The sequence below is a fragment of the Gambusia affinis genome, linkage group LG01 (assembly GCF_019740435.1).
Source record: "Gambusia affinis linkage group LG01, SWU_Gaff_1.0, whole genome shotgun sequence".
NCBI classification, from domain to species: Eukaryota; Metazoa; Chordata; class Actinopteri; order Cyprinodontiformes; family Poeciliidae; genus Gambusia; species Gambusia affinis.
In genome coordinates, this window is record NC_057868.1 from 5,914,237 (window position 1) to 5,931,895 (window position 17,659).

Consider the following 17,659-nt stretch of genomic DNA (forward strand, 5'->3'; position numbering starts at 1 on the left):
GATCTTGATGGCACTGCCTCACAGCAGTCACTGTTTGCACAGATATTTGAAACCCACAGTTACATTTGATGTAACTGTGGCTGCATAGGTTTCACATTTTTACCGCATGCTCTTTGTAACTCTAATTTAAGCAAACTAGAATAGTACAAACTTTTTAAAAGAAACATAAGAAACACCCTCTGCATTAAGATGCACACAACTGTAAGCGATATTGCAGTTCACCTTGAAAATGAATTGGACCGCACACAGCACCGGAAATCATTTTTGCACGTCCAGATGCTCCTTTCTGTCTTCACCGAGATACGTTCCTGGCAATGCAGCAAAGAGAGTGTCTCCTCGAGTGGTGAGGACAAACGACTAGATGCTGTGGAGGATGAACCAGCAGTTACGAGGATTGTTCTTCTGATTGGAAAAATGCACCAAAACATTTGGAAATAAATAACTGTAAAACTTAAAAGATTTTGAGAATCGCTGCTGTAACTTCTTCCTCTGGTCCTCCGAGGCATGAACAGCAGTCGACAGATCCTATACATAGCCGACGACAACGAAATCCGCAGCCTGGATCCCGGCATGCCCAACTGGCGCTACGAGCAGATCTTTCAGGGTGACGCCAGCGTGCGAATCGACGCCATGGATTTGCACGTCAAAAGCAACCGTATTTTCTGGACCAACTGGCACACTGGTCGCATCTCCTCCTACGAGCTCCCGGAGCCGTCCTCGTCCTCGTCGTCCTCATCATCATCATCATCGTCCTCCTCAAACTCTCACGGCAACCGCCGGCAGAACGAGGGCGGCATCACCAACCTGCAGGTAAAGCTTGTAAACAATCTGAAGATGTGTCGCTTTAGAAAACAAACAAAAAAAAAAGTTGCTACGTTGTTTTCTGCTCATATCCAGATCAGGGAGCTGAAGATGCCCCGTGGTATAGCAGTGGACTGGGTGGCTGGAAACCTGTACTGGACAGACTCTGGTCGAGATGTGATCGAAGTGGCTCAGATGTCGGGGCAGCACTGCAAGACCCTCATCTCTGGCATGATAGATGAGCCGTATGCTATTGTAGTGGACCCACAAAGGAGGTCAGAGAGAAGCTTGACTTTTAATCTACACTACCTTGTACTTTTTTTCATGTTACAACGGGAATCTTCAAAGTGGTATTGAGGATTTATTTGACAAACAAAAAGTCTAAAAATTTTAAGTAGAACTGACAAGGTTCTTGGTTTTATGATTTGACCCATATATGGGTCAAATGTGGGAGAATTTAAAGATGTATTAACACTTTTGCACTCATTTTTCAATGCCATATTTCTGAGCCTTGTGACTGTGTGTTGTGTCTCTTTAGCACCATGTACTGGGCAGACTGGGGAAACCATCCTAAAATCGAGACGGCTGCCATGGATGGCACTCTTAGACAGACTCTCGTTCAAGAAAACATCCAGTGGCCCACAGGTCAGCGCTGTTTGAGCGTGGAGTGATCCTTTCAGGTCCAAAATGTTCCAAATCAATGAAAGCCCCTTACATTACTTTCATTCTGCTGCTGCAGGATTAGCCGTGGACTACTTCAATGAGCGTCTTTACTGGGCTGATGCTAAACTCTCGGTCATCGGCAGCGTTCGTCTGGATGGCTCAGACCCAGTCATCGCCGTCTCTGGCATCAAAAACCGTTGAGTTGCACCTCTGAGTACACCCAGAAAACATAACGCTGTCTCATTGGTTCATTGCCTGAAAGCTTTTCTCCTATTTTTTATCTTATTTTCAGACCTACTCCACCCTTTCAGCATTGATATCTTTGAGGACTACATCTACGGTGTCACTTACATGAACAACTTTGTTTTCCGGGTCAACAAGTTCGGCAAAGGCCCGATGGAAAACCTTACAACAGGCATCAACCACGCCACTGATATAGTCCTGTACCACCGTTACAAGCAGCCAGACAGTGAGTGGGGAATCATCTTTAAGCCATAATTTGCGCTTTTACAGACACTGAAGTCTCTTGCTTACTGTATAATTTATTTCTGCACCAGTGCCTAACCCATGCGACAAGAAAAAGTGTGAGTGGCTGTGTCTTCTGAGCCCCAGCGGGCCCGTTTGCACCTGCCCCAACAACTACGTCGCTGACAATGGTACTTGCGTGGAGAGACCGAGCCCCACTTCGTCGTCTTTCAGTAAGTCCAAGCATACACATCACTCACATTAAGCAGCATCTCATCTATGGGTTTAAAAAAAAAGAAAAAAAAGGGTTTTAAATGCTGCAGTATAAATGACGTCTCCTCCCTCCTGTCCTCTCTCTCTGCAGCTCCTCCATCAGAGCCCTGCAGTATCCAGTGTTTGAACGGCGGGAGCTGCTTCTTCAATGCCTATCAGGTGCAGAAGTGTCGCTGCCAGCCCAGCTATGTTGGAGTGCGGTGTGAGACCAACCAGTGCAGGGACTACTGCAAGAACGGAGGAACCTGCACCTCTTCCCATACAGGTAGATTCATTTGGTGTAAGGATTTCCAGCCAGACAAAAATATACATATACATATATCTATGTCGAGACAAATTATTTCCATCCAGGCCAGATGAACCAAAAAAAAAAAAGTTAACTGAGATTTGTCCATGTTTTTTTAAAGCAGAACAATCATTGTATGGACTGCAATTGCCTTTAGAGTAGGTGGGGATGACTTTATTCCTGGAACCTTTAGTTTGTGCATCTTTTGTTTTCTCAAAACACCTGAAAAACGCTTTCACAGCCTGGATTTGTTGCTAATAAAACACCAATCGTCTCTTTCTTATTTGTTTTATTATTTGAAATCAACAGTCTTAACTTAATTTAGAATCTGTTTGACATCAAAATCGCAAATAGCTAACACAGATAATAAATTCAGGTAGTAAAGTTTATTTTCTTGGAGAACTCCAACTCTTCAATCAGTTGTAGTGAATTAGTTTGACATGTATAGAAGACTAGAATATGATTTTGTTCTTCCTCATATTTCCAACAGTTGCTGCATTTCATTTATTGTTCTCTGTGATAAACTCATTCACCTCGAGGGACAACTGAAATAAAAATTGGGACGAGATTGAAGTTGCTGATTGTAATCGTACTTTTTTTTCAGGGGGGGATTATCTTGAAACTCCTGTTTAACAACTGAAATGGTTTTGCAGGCACACCGACTTGTAGATGTCCTAAAGGCTTCACAGGGCCGAACTGCAACCTCCACACTTGCCAGGATTACTGCCTGAATGGTGGCAGCTGCTTGGTCAGCATGGGCAACCAGCCAACCTGCAGCTGTAAACCCGAGTACCAAGGAGACCAGTGCCAGTACAGTAAGTGGCAGCAAATCCAGACAGATTTAAATTCTCTTTAAGGCTTCAAGGTTGTAGATAGTTTGTGCAAGGGCCAGTATGATCTCCTTACTACCGGATTTAGTGTCACTTTTTAAATAAAGAAATATGTACTATTTAATCAAATGTTTAAGTTAATGTTTTAAAGTCGCAGTGTGTGGTTTATTCTCCTCTTTCTTTCATTAGGTAAATGCGAAGGCTTCTGTCAAAACGGTGGAACCTGCTTGCAGACCTCCAACGGCACCAAACTGTGTCAGTGCTCCACCCAGTTCACGGGACACCAGTGTGAGCTCGACAAGTGTCAGTTCTGTGGAGACGGCAAGTGTTTCACGCAGCGCACCGGAGAAATCGCCTGCAAGTAAGGAAGCTGAGGAGACAAAACTCTAGAAAGACACAAAAAAATTTTAACTGTACACAAATTTTAAGCCTTCATTTCTGTTCTTACTTTTAACATTTTTCTAAGTAAATGAGCTTTTCTATGATATTCCACTGGCTTCTTTTTTTTGTTTGTTTTTGTTCTTAAATTGCTCACTTTATAACAAGCTGAACTCTCTCTCCATGTGTCTATGTAGCTGCACCAATGGTCAGACCCACTCCACCTGCTACAATTGTTTGGACTACTGCGCTCACGGCCAGTGTTCATTCGACACCCGCACTCAGCTTCCTACATGCAGGTAAGATCTGTATCCACTCCCCCAAACCCGTGACAACCCCTCCTCTTCTGTTTGTCTGACTCCCTGGTGTTATTATCAGGTGTCATTCTGGATGGTCAGGCTACAGATGTGATGTTGCATCTTCCTCTGTGGATTCTTCTGATGCCACCGGTGGCGGTAAGTCGATAAAGGCCTTGTGCTAATAAAGGCCGCCCTTTGGTATCTCTGGCTCACGCTGTTTGCTCCTCACAGTTTCCGCCTCCGTTGTGATTCCAATCCTCTTGCTGCTGCTGCTGGCGCTGCTGGTGGTTGGCGCCATCTTGTGGTACAAGCGGAGAATGCGTGGGTGAGTACTGAATAAAAAAAAAAAAAGAAAAAGCTTTTTTTTTTTTTTGGGACTCGACTTCCATTTTTCATCCTTTTTTCTCCAGCTTCTCTTTCTGTGTTACATTCTGATAACAGCATCTATCTCCTGTCTCCCAGGTTTCTGTCCTCGGGCAAATCTCGCTCTCAGTGCTCGCGGTAACTTGATAGGGCTAAATAATTCCCCCCCTAGCTTCTCCTTCTTTCGATATACAGTCAGAGTGGCTTTGCTTTTCTTTTTTTTAATTTTGTCTGTTTTTTTTCTCTATTCTTTAAGTCGGTTTGTATTTGCTTGCCGTTTTCTGTTTGCCTCCTAACCACCCTGTGAGGGATTCCCCATCATCAGCAGAATGGGGAACTGAACCTTTACACCTTTTCGCCTTCTCCATAACTTTTCATGTTGTGTTTAAGTGTCTAAATGTCGGTCTTTATGTGCTTGCAAGGATACTCTTCAGCTGTGAATTTATTTGAAAAAAAAACAACAAAAAAAACTGTTCAGAAGCTGCAAAGAGCTGAATATTTGCAACGTCCAGCATTCTCTGCAGATGACATGCTGCTGTATACGTGATTGTTTTTAATCAAATGGCCTTTTTTTTAATTAGATTTTAAAAAAAAGCTCATTTGATCTTAAATGATTGTCTTGTTTGATTTCATTTATTAAACTTGTCTCCCTTTTGACTTTATTTGACTTGGGTTTTCTCCCACAAGAGCTGCAGATGTTGCACTTTTGAATAAAGACGATTGATGACGCCCTTTCTAAACTCTGCAGTGCAAAGGGATTCCAGCATCACCGGATGACAAACGGAGCCATGAATGTTGAGATCGGGAACCCGGCCTACAAGATCTACGAAGGAGATCCTGATGACGACGCCGGGGAGCTGCTAGATTCAGACTTCACTTTGGACCCAGATAAGGTAACGCTGAAAAACCCGTTGGAGAAATCACTGAAGTTAGATAACCTACACGTGCACCTCCATACACCAGAATATTTTGGAAAAGATTTTTAATATAAAATGTTCTGAATTAAGCGCCCTAAATTGCGCCTTCTGTGTTTTATATAACAAGCTGAGCAACCTTGTAATCTCGTGTGCCCGGCAGCCCACCAACTTCACCAACCCTGTGTACGCCACCCTGTACATGGGCGCCCACAACAGCCGCAACTCTCTGGCCAGCACGGACGAAAAGAAGGAGCTTCTGTCCCAAACCGACGAGGACATGAATGACCCGCTGGCGTAGAGCTCAGCCGGGATTGATCTCTGCCAACGTCGCCCCGCCTCCTCCGACCCAGAGCTGAGCCAACAAGCTCCCTCTTTTTTTTCCCCATTTCTCTCTCTCTCTCATCATATGCCTTTACCAACTGAAAAGAAAAGCAACAAAGGAGAAAAACAACCGCAAGAACTCTGTACAAAATGTATAAAAATGAAGGACTACTTTTTTAAGTGATTGCAGTATTATATTTTGTTCCTTGACATAGAAAAAACAAACAAAAACAAAAAAAAAACGGTGAGGGAAAACAAACCATTTTATAGACGTTTTATCAGTTCTTTTTAGTTTTGTTCACTTCCTCTTTACATATAGCCACTACCTCTGTGCAAATGTAAAAGATGGGGAGAGACACTGCTGTGGAGCAGATGTCATGTTTTTATTTAGTTTTTGGTTTTTTTTGGGTGGGGGGGCATGAATTGTACTAGGGGAAGCAGGGGAGTATCGTTCCATCCTGGAGGAAGAAGTTGCCAAGTGTTTAGTTGCTCAGAAGAGTAATGTCAGTGCTCACCACGAATGCTTCCTGGATACTTTCCACTTTAGATGTGCATGTTTAGTTTGCTGCCGGAAGGAGACTGACAGAGGAATGCACACAGAGGACTTAGCAGCTTCATTCAAGTGATTGTCTTTTATCTCCTTGCACAGACTAAAGTTATATATATATATATATATAAATATATATTTCCATATATATAAAAATATATATATGAATCTATTAACAAAGTGTCTTGAAAATATTACCCAGGAATACAAACAAACAGTAACAGATAGCAGTCTGTACTTTTTAACATTTTATTTTTAAAGTCCTTGTGTAATCTTTGTCAGCAGCAATGAATGATTCAGTTGCAGTTTTTTTTTTTTTGAGCGTTTAACGAGGATGATTGTAAGTCCAACATTCCTGGATTAAAAGAAAAAAATAAAAAATCCAGGAATGGATATCTGTGGCCTTGGGTTTGTTTTATTATTTTTATTTCTTAGATATCTGTGGGACATGATGGGAGCGGTGACACTGCTCCACATAGTTTGTTTTAGAGGGGGGAGAAGAAAAAAAAAAGAAAAGAAAAAAAGGCAAAATTGTCTGAATTCACTGAAAACAAGCAGAGGTTGCATTTTAGGGGGGGGGGTTCCATTCCTTGTCTTTTGATTGTACACTTACAGGAAAGGCCAGGGAGACAGAGTGATGGTACCATATGTGAGATTGAACTTTTTTTTTTTTTCTTTTTTTTTAGGTTTAACTGTAATTTAGCTAAATGCTCGACGAGCATCCTTTCCAAGTAGTGAGACTGATTTGTTCCTGACGAGCGGTTTGTTTTTTTGTTATTGTTTTGCTTTGCTGCTAACCTTCTGTTTGACTCAGTGTTGCACACTGTGCTGCTTTTTAAAACCGTCAGCCATACCTGCCATATCACACCGTGTGGTGCTCAAACTCAAAACACAAACACACACACACTGAGGAACGTCTGGCTTTACCCTTCACTTGTTAACAGTATTCATCACCTTTTTAAGTTTTAACATTCTGTTCAAAATGACTCATGTAAATTAGAACAATCGTGTCTTGGTTGGAGGATTTCTTTGGTAGCAAAAAAGCCCACAGGTTTGTGGATCTGATTGTTTTATTATTTTTATTTTCCTTTTTTTATATATATAAGAAATTAAATGGATTTTTCTAGTAGAAATGTACAACGGCCCTGACTGTCATTTGGAGAGAAATGGAGGAAGAGTATCTTAGCTGATCCTAAGAAATAAAACATAAAGATGTAGAAATTGTTTGTTTGAATGTTGCGTCATCAAAGAAAGGAAGCCAAAAACATTTTTTTCCATGATCCTGCAATCTGATGAAGGTTCTTATTCAACATGTTTATTAAACAGAAAGTGTCACCTTTCAGGCACTTGATCCCAGAAATCATTTTTTCTCTACAAAGAACATTCCTTGATTTTTTTTATTTTTTTATTTACATTAATAAAATCTTTCTTGTAAAGAATAGTGTCTCATACTATTTTAAGCCAAAGTATGTAGTGTAAGAACAAATCATTTGCCATGACTTAAACAAGAGCTTAGAAACACACACGTACTGATGCATCTTAGTAAATTAGAATATCACAAAAGCGCTAATTAATCTCAGGAATTCAATTTAAATCCATGCAAAAACACAACCAGATTTTTTTCTGTGTGTGTTTATTCTGTTTCTTGGAAAATCTGAAAAATTAAAGTGACTCAATGGAATATTCAAACATAAAGCTACAGATATAGAAACAGTTTCTATAGTCGTGAAACTGTGAGAGAAGCACAAAGTATGCCAAGATTGAGATGAAACAGCTGAAGGACGGCATTAAATCAGGCTGCGTTTCATTAACACCTCAGCTGAGCCACGGATGATTCTCTCCGTGACATGCTACTAAACACTGAGTTCATATTCTGTACACATTTCTACATTAAAAATCCTTTCTTGGTCAAATATTCTGATTTTCCAAGAAACTAAATTTGGATTTCTTTGGCTGCAAGCCACAATCAGCAAACCAAACAGAAATAAACAACTGAAATATAATATCTGTGCAATCAATCTATGAGTTTCACATTTTTAATTGACATATTGAAATAAACTAGATTTTGATCATATTCTAATTTATTGAGATGCATCTTACAGCCAATGTCTTCCACATCGTGTGTACATCTGGAGACCTCCCGGCAAATAAGTCACTTTCAAAATGCCACCCAAAGTGTGACAGGAAGTGTTGTCAAGATACAAGTAACATTCAATTGTTTTTCTTTTTTACAGTTGCTTGGATAGGCCCCATCCTAGCCCCCCACACCCCAAGTATAACTTATGTCAGATTATTTTACTTGAAGGGTAAATATTAGAGATCACTTTCTAGGTGTTGATCAAGCCTGATTTTCAGCTTACATATTATGGGTATTACAAGGTTGAAATAAAAAAAAAAAAAAGTACAATCTTCACCAAATGAAGTAAATTATGGCTGACATACAACAATAACACTGTTTACACAAAAGGCACTTCTTAAGAAAGATATGATTGGAGACATTTTGGTTGGACTAGCTTCATCTAGAAGAACCAGGAAGCGTTTTCCTCTTGAGTACGATCTACAGAAACATTCCTCGACATCGAGATTCGACTGAACATGACGAGAAAGACTTGGCAAAACTCTAATAAATAGTCCTCTAGAGTCCGATTATGACATGCCGTTTTTGGAGGATTGTTCTGCAAATGTCTTTGAGGCAGACTGAGCCGGTTGGCGGATGTTTTCGGACCGCCTCCCGGTCTCACTCCTGCAGTCGAGTAAGGAAACAGGTTCTGGAGACCAGTCTCACCTTTGCCGCAGTCGCCTTCCAACAGAACTGGTCTGACCTTCAGCGCCGGCACAGCAGGGAGGGTTGGAGGAGACGCATCCTCATTGTGCTTGGTTAATGATACCTGCCTGCTGAAAGTGGTTGCTAAGGAGGACCTCCATAAATAAATAAATTATTCAGCCAAAACAAGAGCTCTGCCCCGTTCCTCCCTTTGCAGTCCTTTTTTTTTTTTTTTTTTTTTTGTGATTTTCAACCTCAGGGGTTGAGAGGGACCACTGGGACACAAGGACAAGTGTTATAAAAGGAAGGGGAAGTATAAGTGGCAGGTAAGTGGTTTAGGGTCTCTTCCAACCGCTCCGGATCAAGGCATCGACTCTCAGGAAGGGCTGGTTTCGGAGATCTGTGAGTAGGTGAGGAAAGAGGGGTGAGAGACAGGGAGGAGACGCACATGTTAGACCACCTGGAGGTCAACCCTAAAAAAAAGGCTCGCTTCCGAGTTTTCAAGCAACAAATGCAAAAAGACGAACTCAGTTTCCATTTTATTGAATTAGCCTGAGGAACCGTTTGTTCTCTGATATTTGGTCGAGTTCAGCTAAGCTCGTTTTTGTATAATCCTATAGAAAGCCGTCCTTCATAATCATCATGAAGATGAAATAACTGTTACTTTAATGATTGGAGAATCATTAGCTGCTGTGCTCATTTCGCTCAGGTGTTTTTAATAAAATGGCAGCTGAGTCTTTACATCATCAAAGTTCAGCAGAGTACAAACACACACAATGCCTTGCAAAAGCATTCATACCCCTTTTTTGCATTCTCAACCACAAACCTCTATGTACTGGGACATGAAAACAAATCAAGCAGAATAGCAATGATACATGCTTTTCAAATAGTGTTTAAATCCCAGCAGAATGATGCTGCCATGTTTTACAGTTGCTCTCATCCTGTCTTTTGCTAATTTTAAGAGGTTTTCGTCCAATAATAACTTAACTCCATCCCACCTGTCCAATAAAATCTGGAAAGAAGCCAATAAGTTACACAACTCTGTGAAGAGCACACATACAGCTGAACATCACCATTAGCATTAGATACAGGCAGAGTGAGTGGAGATATCAAGTGGATGTAGAGGGCTTCATTCATTTTCACTCAGTCAGAAAAAGATCCATTAATAAGAAAATCAAAATGTTACTTCTTGTTTTCTCATTCTGCTCATCTTTAGTGCAAAGGGGCACAAGTTGATAGTTTTGACATTTTCAAAGTATGAAACTATTGGTTGTATTTTTACTCAGCCTGGAGCTTAACACTAGGATTTAATAAAAAAAAGAAAAAAGGGACTTCCTTTAAGAAAAAATTCACAGTCCAGCAAGTCTGAGGCATAAAATGGACTATGAAAACTAGACTGAGACAATTTTCTTTCCTAATTATGAGAATGAAGTCATAACATAATGAGAAAATAGTCAGAATATTAGCAGAATAAAGACATAATGTTACCAGAAGATAGTTGTAAAATAAGAAAATAGTTGTTTAATGAGAAAAAAAAGCTTTGATAGAGTTATCAAAATCTGTCCTGACTAGCCCAGAAAGTCCATGTGGTTCTTTCTTTAAAATGTGCAACTATCTCTTTCAAAGTCCTGCTGCCAATTATGACTTCATGACAAAAGATGAAGTTTTGCCTCATTTTAAAAATTGATACCAAAATAGAAACGTTGAGCGTTAAAATGCTCAACATTTGTCATTTTAACGCAGAAGCTACTTTTCCCTACAGTGCTTCATTAAATTATAACTCTATTCTTGCATTATTACAACTTTATGCTGGAAATATTACTTTATTCTTATATTATTCAATTCAACTTATTAATATAGTGGCAATTGACAAAAACAAATTATGACTATTATCATAACGTGACTTTAAGAGAATGTTGTTGTTGTTTTTTTTAAATTATGAGAATAGTCTGGCCCTAAATGCTCCTCTGTCATATAGACAAGACCAGAAGTTTGAAAACATAATTCAACCTCAACACTAGCCTTCACACCACTGTTGTTATAAAAATATCAGACTGCATGAAAGTGGACTATATCACTTCAGTCACTGCTGAAAGCAATTGGTTTCTCTAGTGTTGTTTGAAGGGCATCAAGGTAAAGGGGGGCTGAGTGCAAATGTAGGCCACACTGTGGTTGTCAAATGGCAAAATGTGGAAATGTTCAAGGGGTACGAATACTTTTGTGAGGCACGATACCCAAATGAGAGCATAAACGATCCAACAGTAGATGAAAGATTCCCATAACCTTGAATTTCATCTATGCAACAAAAGACAAATTCAAGGCTTTGGGGATGCAGAAAGAGCAACACTTTAATGCTAAAAAATGCACTGCTTACATTACAGTGATCAACAAGCTTTTTAGTTGGTCAACTAACTTACAAAACAACGTTTAGGCCAATAGTCGTTTTTTGTTGTTGTTGTTGTTGTTTGTTTTTAAAAACTGTGTTATTAAATGAATGTGCATTTCTACTTCCCCATGCCTGCTGACCAAACAGCCGTTGAGCACGCTGCAGAGGACAGTTAGCAAAGACACACATGGCGGACGTGGTAACACCAGACGACATGCAACACATTTTAGAGAGGGATGAGGATGATCTTCAGGCGATATTTAAACGTCACCTTTGATGGGGGCGGGGAAAGTCAGATTTTATGAGTCAGTTGAAAGTTAGGGCATATCATGTCCTGTTTATGCACCATTACCCGGCTTCAGCATTAGCCGTGTTTTTTTTGTTTTTTTTCGTCCTGTGGTAAAATACATTTTAGTGCTGCAAAGCTGTTTTTTGTTTGTCGGAGGCACTAGCTGAAGCAGCTGACATCATTTGCAGCAGCACACAGGAGGCCTGAGGGCCAAGCGGGCCAGGTTTCAAGCCAGGCTACCTTCCTTACCCGCTCTTTAGGAGTGGGAAATACTGTCATTAATCTTCTTTTCAGCTGGAGGGAGGGTGGAATAAACAGCAGCGGTTGAAGAGCGGAGGGGAAAAAAAGTCATACATTAGCCAGAAATCCAAACACCAAACAAGTTAGTCTCACTGGATAAAACTGGAGTTTTTAGCCAAACCTCTTTCTATTCAGAGCCTTATAGAGCAATATATGCCATGCATGCTGTATAAATGCTTATTTGCATTATTGATTGTAACGTAAGTGTGTCAACATGGTTTTTTTTTTGTTTGTTTGTTTTGTTTTTAGACACACAAAACAAATAATTATAAGAAGAAAAAAAAACATGTCAACATTTTTTTTGCAGCTGCTTTTCTCTAATTCCAACCCAAGAGGTTTGGCTGCCTCCTATCACCAAACGCCTGATAGAAGCCATCTTGAAAAAAAAACAAAAAAAACAAAACTCAAGCAACCAAAAGAAAACGGCCCAAGTTAGTTAACAAGGTTGTTGTTGTTTCGTTCTGGGAGGTGGGGTGAGGGGACAGGGATCATGCTTCATGCACAGTGGGATTAAGAGTCATACGGGGAGACACCTGGACAACCTTGGCATTAGAGAGAGGGAGGGCTAGCAGTTGGCGTCGTCGCAGAGGTTGGCTTCACAGAAGAACCGTGAGCCGCGTTTAGCAGTGCGGGCCGTGAAGGGCACGCTCTTCAGTACTGGGGGAGGAGGGGCGGGGGGAGGGAGAGAAGAACATGTCACACCTGAGACATTGACACTGCTTTTGCCCTGGGGAACAAAACTGACTTCATATTATGTAGGAAACTAGTAAACCTGCAACAAAATGAAATCAACATACTGGAAATCTGTTGCTTTAAGAAAACGAAGCCTTTTACTCTAGGAGAGCAAAATGAAAAATAAATCTCAGATTTTAGTTGGGTTGGTCCTTATTGTGTTCAGTAGGCATGGGCTGGTGTGAGATTCTCACAGTATGAAAGTTTTGCAAAAAAATAAAAAATAAATACCATGGCAAGGCCGTGTTAAAGTTAAAGGTATAATCCAAAATGACTTGACTGCTTTTATTTCAAACTGAAAAGCAACAATAATTTCTATTGTTGCTAAAATATTATTGTTGTTTTTTTTTACTTGAATATCTAGAATATTTCCAGTTCTTTTGACTTAAAATATAACTAGTCAAATTTTTATTGCATAAGCAAAACAAGGTTTCTCTGTTTTGAAGGTTTGTCCTGCTGATTCCAGTTTAACCAATATCTTTTTTTCCCATAAGGACTATGAAACAAAATTTTCAAATGTGCTGCAGGATTCTTTGCTAGAAGAAATTAATTTGAATCCAACAACAAAAAAGATGCAATTACAAAATATTCTTTTTTTAGACATCACATTATATGTCCCTGACTTTTACCAGATTTGTATTGAACAAAAATTTATTTATTGAAAAGGGAAAATGTGTATTATCGATCACCAATCAGGGTTAATCACCCTTAAATTGGTAGATAATTCCTGACCAATCAACTAGTGGCTCTTTAGGAAAAGTGTAGATGACAACTGACCGTCAGTGCACAGAAACAATAAGGAGGTAGGGGGATGACCTATTCAATATATGCTTCATGCAACTGCAGAAAACTCAGATGACTATCAACTTCTCTGGCATGTGATTAAAATGACTTATAACCATAGCAACAGTACAGTGGTTTTCTAATCCTTTTAAACTTTTAAAACTCTGCTTTACATCAATTAGAGGTAACCGGCCCATGCCTACTGCCCAGTGATTAAAAGCTGTTACTGACATCGTAAAAGTTAATATTGATGCAACATTTATATTATTGACATCTTGGAGCATGATTATGGATTACAACAAAAATATCACTGAGCGTTCACCGATGCTGGAGAAGCGGGGTGGGGTTTAAAGACTTTTGCACCAAATTGCCCATCTGAGTAGAAAAACACTTTAGTGCCGTAAATTTCCCAGCTGGCCGGACACCTCGCTATGAAGCAGCCAGAAACTGTTGCTATGCGCTGCTGTGCTCCAGATGTGCTGGTGTCTGCAGTATGTAGCACAAGGTGCACTTCAAAGGAGCTGAGCAGTCGATGACCACAGTCATCCTCAGCCTGGGGAGACCGGGGCGGCTGCCGACGCCCACATGGGGCCCTTTAATGGTTCTTTCTGGCCCACCTGTGATGATGTCCTCGATGGTGCCGTCCTTGCCCTCGTACACCGGTCGATGGTCTTTGGCTTGCCGCTTCCGCAGCTCTGCGATCAGCTCCTGCTGCTGGTGCCTCTTCTTTTGCGCCTGGATCTGCATCAGCAGAGAGGATTTGTGCTTTTCCGGCGGTTCTTTTTTTTAAGCACAGGATAAACTCTGCAGAAGATTTGTTCAGCTAACTTGGACTGTACCTTGGGGTCATGCTGTTTAGCCTCCTGAGCCAGTAACTTTTCTCTCATTGCTTCCTCTTGTTTTTTCTTCAGTTCGTTTTCTTCCACGGCATCCTGTTGAGATTGGAAAATAGCTCAAATAAATCCAAGTCAACAGATTTCTGTGACCTGTTTTAGCACAAGTTCAGATTCCAACATAAACAGGGAAGCCAAGCGTCACATATCTTTTGGAAACAAAACCTAAATAACGGCAGAAACTGTACTCAGCTGAGAACATTTCTCCTAACTAAAATAGAACATTTTCTCCTTTTTATGATTGTTTTTTTGTTTTTAAACGCAGTCATCTTTTGTTTTCACATTTATTAACTCAACAACCCAATTACCATAACAACACACTAATGACGAGTTTGGAAAAAAAAAACACCCTACAAATAATAAAAAAAAAAAAAAGCTAAAATCCACTTTGGTGCATCTAATGACCTGAGAAAGCTGGCTGTGAGCATCACAAGATCACAAACACAACATAATCTGTCCTGCCATGTGTTTGTGGGCAGAGAACAGCAATTTGGACCAATCAGTGGCCCACACATGCAGCCATTGGTGGGCGAAAACATTCAGCGGTCATAAATTACTCAAAGGACATGATCTATACAAAATGCATTATCCCAACCAACTATCATAAAACTTTAAATGTGCAGCTAAAGTACTAATATTTCTTCAAATAACTAAAGGAAAAACTAAGTGATAAATGTTTTTTTTATTTTTTATATAAATATAAAAAAAATCCAAGTGTGGTGTGTATTATTAAAAATAAAATGCCTTCAAGAGTCATCTCATTAGTAAACAGTGAACTATCTGTAAATTAATGTGTTGAGGCCTAAGGAGGACATTCATGGACAAATTGCATCATAAAGACAAATGAACAAACCAGGGAGGTCAGGATGAAGCTGTGGAGAAGATCAAAGCAGCTGAGTTTATGAATTAAAAAGAATAATTCTTTGAACAATTCATAGAGCGCTCTTCAGTCCATGGTCAGGATGCGAAAATTATCTGATACAACTGCAAATCATCTAAGTAAGCTAACGGGTTGTGCAAACAGAGCATTAACCAGAGAAGAGGCCAAGAAGCGACTCTGGAGGAGCTGTAGAGATTTGCAGATACTGGAGAGTAGCAGGGAAAAAAAGCCACTGTTGAAGGGAAGCTACCGGGTGTGGAGTTTAAAGTTGGCCACATGCCACGAAGAGGACACAGAAAGCAGATCAGAGAACAAGCTCTGCTCATGCATGGAGGAACACAAACACTGCAAATCACACTGAACCCAGCACCGCCAATGTAACACAATGGGGGTGTAACAATGGGTGACGGCATCATTATGCTGTTGGCATACATTTGTATTGAGATCCAAGAATCTTAATACAAATATACGCCAAACTTTTCATGATTTTAATTAGTAAAATATTTTCACTTCACTATTATGTGCGACTTCATGATGGTCAATACAAAATCCCAGTAAAATAATGTTTAGGAGTGAAAACCTATGCTAGGTACTTTATTTACAAGCTTGTCCTTTTTAAACATCATTTTATGGAGAACAATGTGGGACAAAATCCAAAGGTTTTATAAAACATTAAATAAATTTGATTGATTAAATTTCCACTATTTTGTGATTTTTGTATTCATCAAAATCTTTAAACACAACATTATTTTCAGGGTTCTGGTTTAGCATTGAGACTTCATCCCAACAAAATTCTGGATTGTTGTCAAGGTTACCTTGTGTGTCCCTCAGCAAGGACAAACCCAATAAATCTGGACTTACTGTCCAACTCTCTACATGAACTCAAACAGACACTTGTGTCCTTAAATCTGTGTCTTGTACATTTCCTTAAGCAGATCCCATAAATCCAGTCTGAGAACAATCCCAGGATGTGTGCTGTGTGGCGGGGCCTGGGCGCGGCTGTCCGGGGTAAAAGCTCAGAGGTGGGGTGGGGGGGGCCAGTCTAAACACCGCAGCTGCAACTCTAAAGTCAGCCCCAGCTGGCCTTTCCTGTTATTTGCCTTCAGACTACACGCCACGTCCTGTGGCACAAAGAGGCGGCCAAACTTTGCTCCTCTCTGCTCCGAGGCGGAGCTTAAAACAAACCGGGGGACTTCCCAGAAGGCCTGCAGAGAAGACCGCGGCGTGTCAGCACACAGAGGCGAGGTTGCTGGGCTCACCTTGTAGGCCTTGATGAAGCGCACAAACACGGGGAAGAACACTGAGGGCGGAGTCGTCTTGGCGCTCTCTCCAAAGTAGCTCACCACACTGTTGAAGGCTTCCTAGAATCGACAGAGTGGAAGCGCAATTTGTAAACACTGTTGAGTCAGGAGCAAACAGTGGTTATGTGCGAGACGTCAGAGAGCTGAAAGTGTGTTTTGTTTTCCCCCCAGCATCTCTTTGGATATTTAGTGTGACCTTTAGAATCAGTACCTCTGCCGTCTTGGCATCCCGCTGCAACTTGTCCAGCTGCGGATCGCTGGCCTGGACGAAACCTTTCAGCACCGGGTGGTCATGGAGACTGCATTCCCTTCGGATCAGCTCCATGCCTTTGCCCAGCTCTCGAACGTCAAGCAACACGTTTTCCAGAGACACTGCACGCAGTTTGAACAGGTCAGCAACTTTAAAGCCTTATCGACTAAAAACTCTGTAAAGGTTTGGAGCTTACTCACCCGCCGCAGCTTTATCCACAAAGTGCAGTTCATTGTAGAAGTTGGCCAGTTCTGGGTACTTCTCCTTCACAATGAGAGCGATGTAGTGGAGCAGAGTCATTTTTCTGTCCGTGGACTTTGTGTCCAGTAGCTGCACAACAAACAATATATAGAATAATATCATCAGCAAAAAATAAATAAAAAAATACACAGCTTTGTACTGTTGGCTGAATTTTGCTTATTTTAAACTCACGAGATCAAGACTTTGTAGCTTAAAGCCATAAACACTCCCACGTTTACTGCTGTTCATGTAGTTTCCCAAAGCTAAGATGATCTAAAAGACAAACAAAATTATACGTTTTTGTTACCCAACCAAACAAACACAAGCCGCACAAAAGCCGCTACAGAAACCCTCGCCAACCTCGAGCATCCTCTTCAGCTTTGGCGAGGATTTCACCGAGCCAGACGCAGCGATGATGGCGTTGAGCTGAGGGGTGAGCATGCCGACGCTGTCTGCAAAGTTCCCGACAAAGGTGATGATGTTCATCCTCTGGGTGAGCCGCTCGATTTTGCTGAACAGCAACATGAAGCGGTCCTCCTCGGCCAGTTGGTCCAGAGGACGGCGCTCGCGCTCGTACTGCCGGAGCACCTTCACCTCCCCCTCGGTGGGCAGGAAGCGCATCAGGCACTCCACAAAGTCCACAGGCAGAGCCTTGAGGTCAAACCTGTAAAATAGCAAAACTCATTTGTACCTTGTCC

General features: G+C 41.0%; 2 protein-coding genes across 7 annotated transcripts in view; one reads left to right on the plus strand and one right to left on the minus strand.

The window, feature by feature from the left end:
• Nucleotides 1-8,547, plus strand: part of lrp1ab (low density lipoprotein receptor-related protein 1Ab) — a 93,422-nt gene extending 84,875 nt beyond the window's left edge. The window contains exons 76-89 of the mRNA XM_044112038.1: nt 503-810; nt 898-1,076; nt 1,340-1,446; nt 1,541-1,660; nt 1,757-1,933; nt 2,022-2,162; nt 2,294-2,467; nt 3,142-3,303; nt 3,508-3,679; nt 3,894-3,995; nt 4,075-4,151; nt 4,227-4,320; nt 5,107-5,251; nt 5,436-8,547. Coding sequence (XP_043967973.1) covers nt 503-810; nt 898-1,076; nt 1,340-1,446; nt 1,541-1,660; nt 1,757-1,933; nt 2,022-2,162; nt 2,294-2,467; nt 3,142-3,303; nt 3,508-3,679; nt 3,894-3,995; nt 4,075-4,151; nt 4,227-4,320; nt 5,107-5,251; nt 5,436-5,573 — 2,096 coding nt within the window. The 3' untranslated portion in view covers nt 5,574-8,547. The remainder of the gene's footprint in view (nt 1-502; nt 811-897; nt 1,077-1,339; nt 1,447-1,540; nt 1,661-1,756; nt 1,934-2,021; nt 2,163-2,293; nt 2,468-3,141; nt 3,304-3,507; nt 3,680-3,893; nt 3,996-4,074; nt 4,152-4,226; nt 4,321-5,106; nt 5,252-5,435) is intronic.
• Nucleotides 8,548-9,150: 603 nt separating this feature from the next.
• Nucleotides 9,151-17,659, minus strand: part of fmnl3 (formin-like 3) — a 36,207-nt gene continuing 27,698 nt past the window's right edge. For 3 of the 6 annotated variants that reach the window (XM_044112072.1, XM_044112096.1, XM_044112053.1), the window contains 9 exons: nt 17,322-17,625; nt 17,154-17,234; nt 16,922-17,051; nt 16,683-16,843; nt 16,430-16,531; nt 14,237-14,329; nt 14,015-14,138; nt 12,425-12,539; nt 9,151-9,307 (listed from right to left, as the gene is read on the minus strand). In XM_044112072.1, coding sequence (XP_043968007.1) covers nt 12,448-12,539; nt 14,015-14,138; nt 14,237-14,329; nt 16,430-16,531; nt 16,683-16,843; nt 16,922-17,051; nt 17,154-17,234; nt 17,322-17,625 — 1,087 coding nt within the window. In that variant the 3' untranslated portion in view covers nt 9,151-9,307; nt 12,425-12,447. Of the gene's footprint in view, nt 9,308-11,831; nt 11,877-12,415; nt 12,540-14,014; nt 14,139-14,236; nt 14,330-16,429; nt 16,532-16,682; nt 16,844-16,921; nt 17,052-17,153; nt 17,235-17,321; nt 17,626-17,659 lie in introns of all 6 variants that reach the window. The other 3 variants (XM_044112086.1, XM_044112063.1, XM_044112078.1) reach the window with 3 other exon arrangements.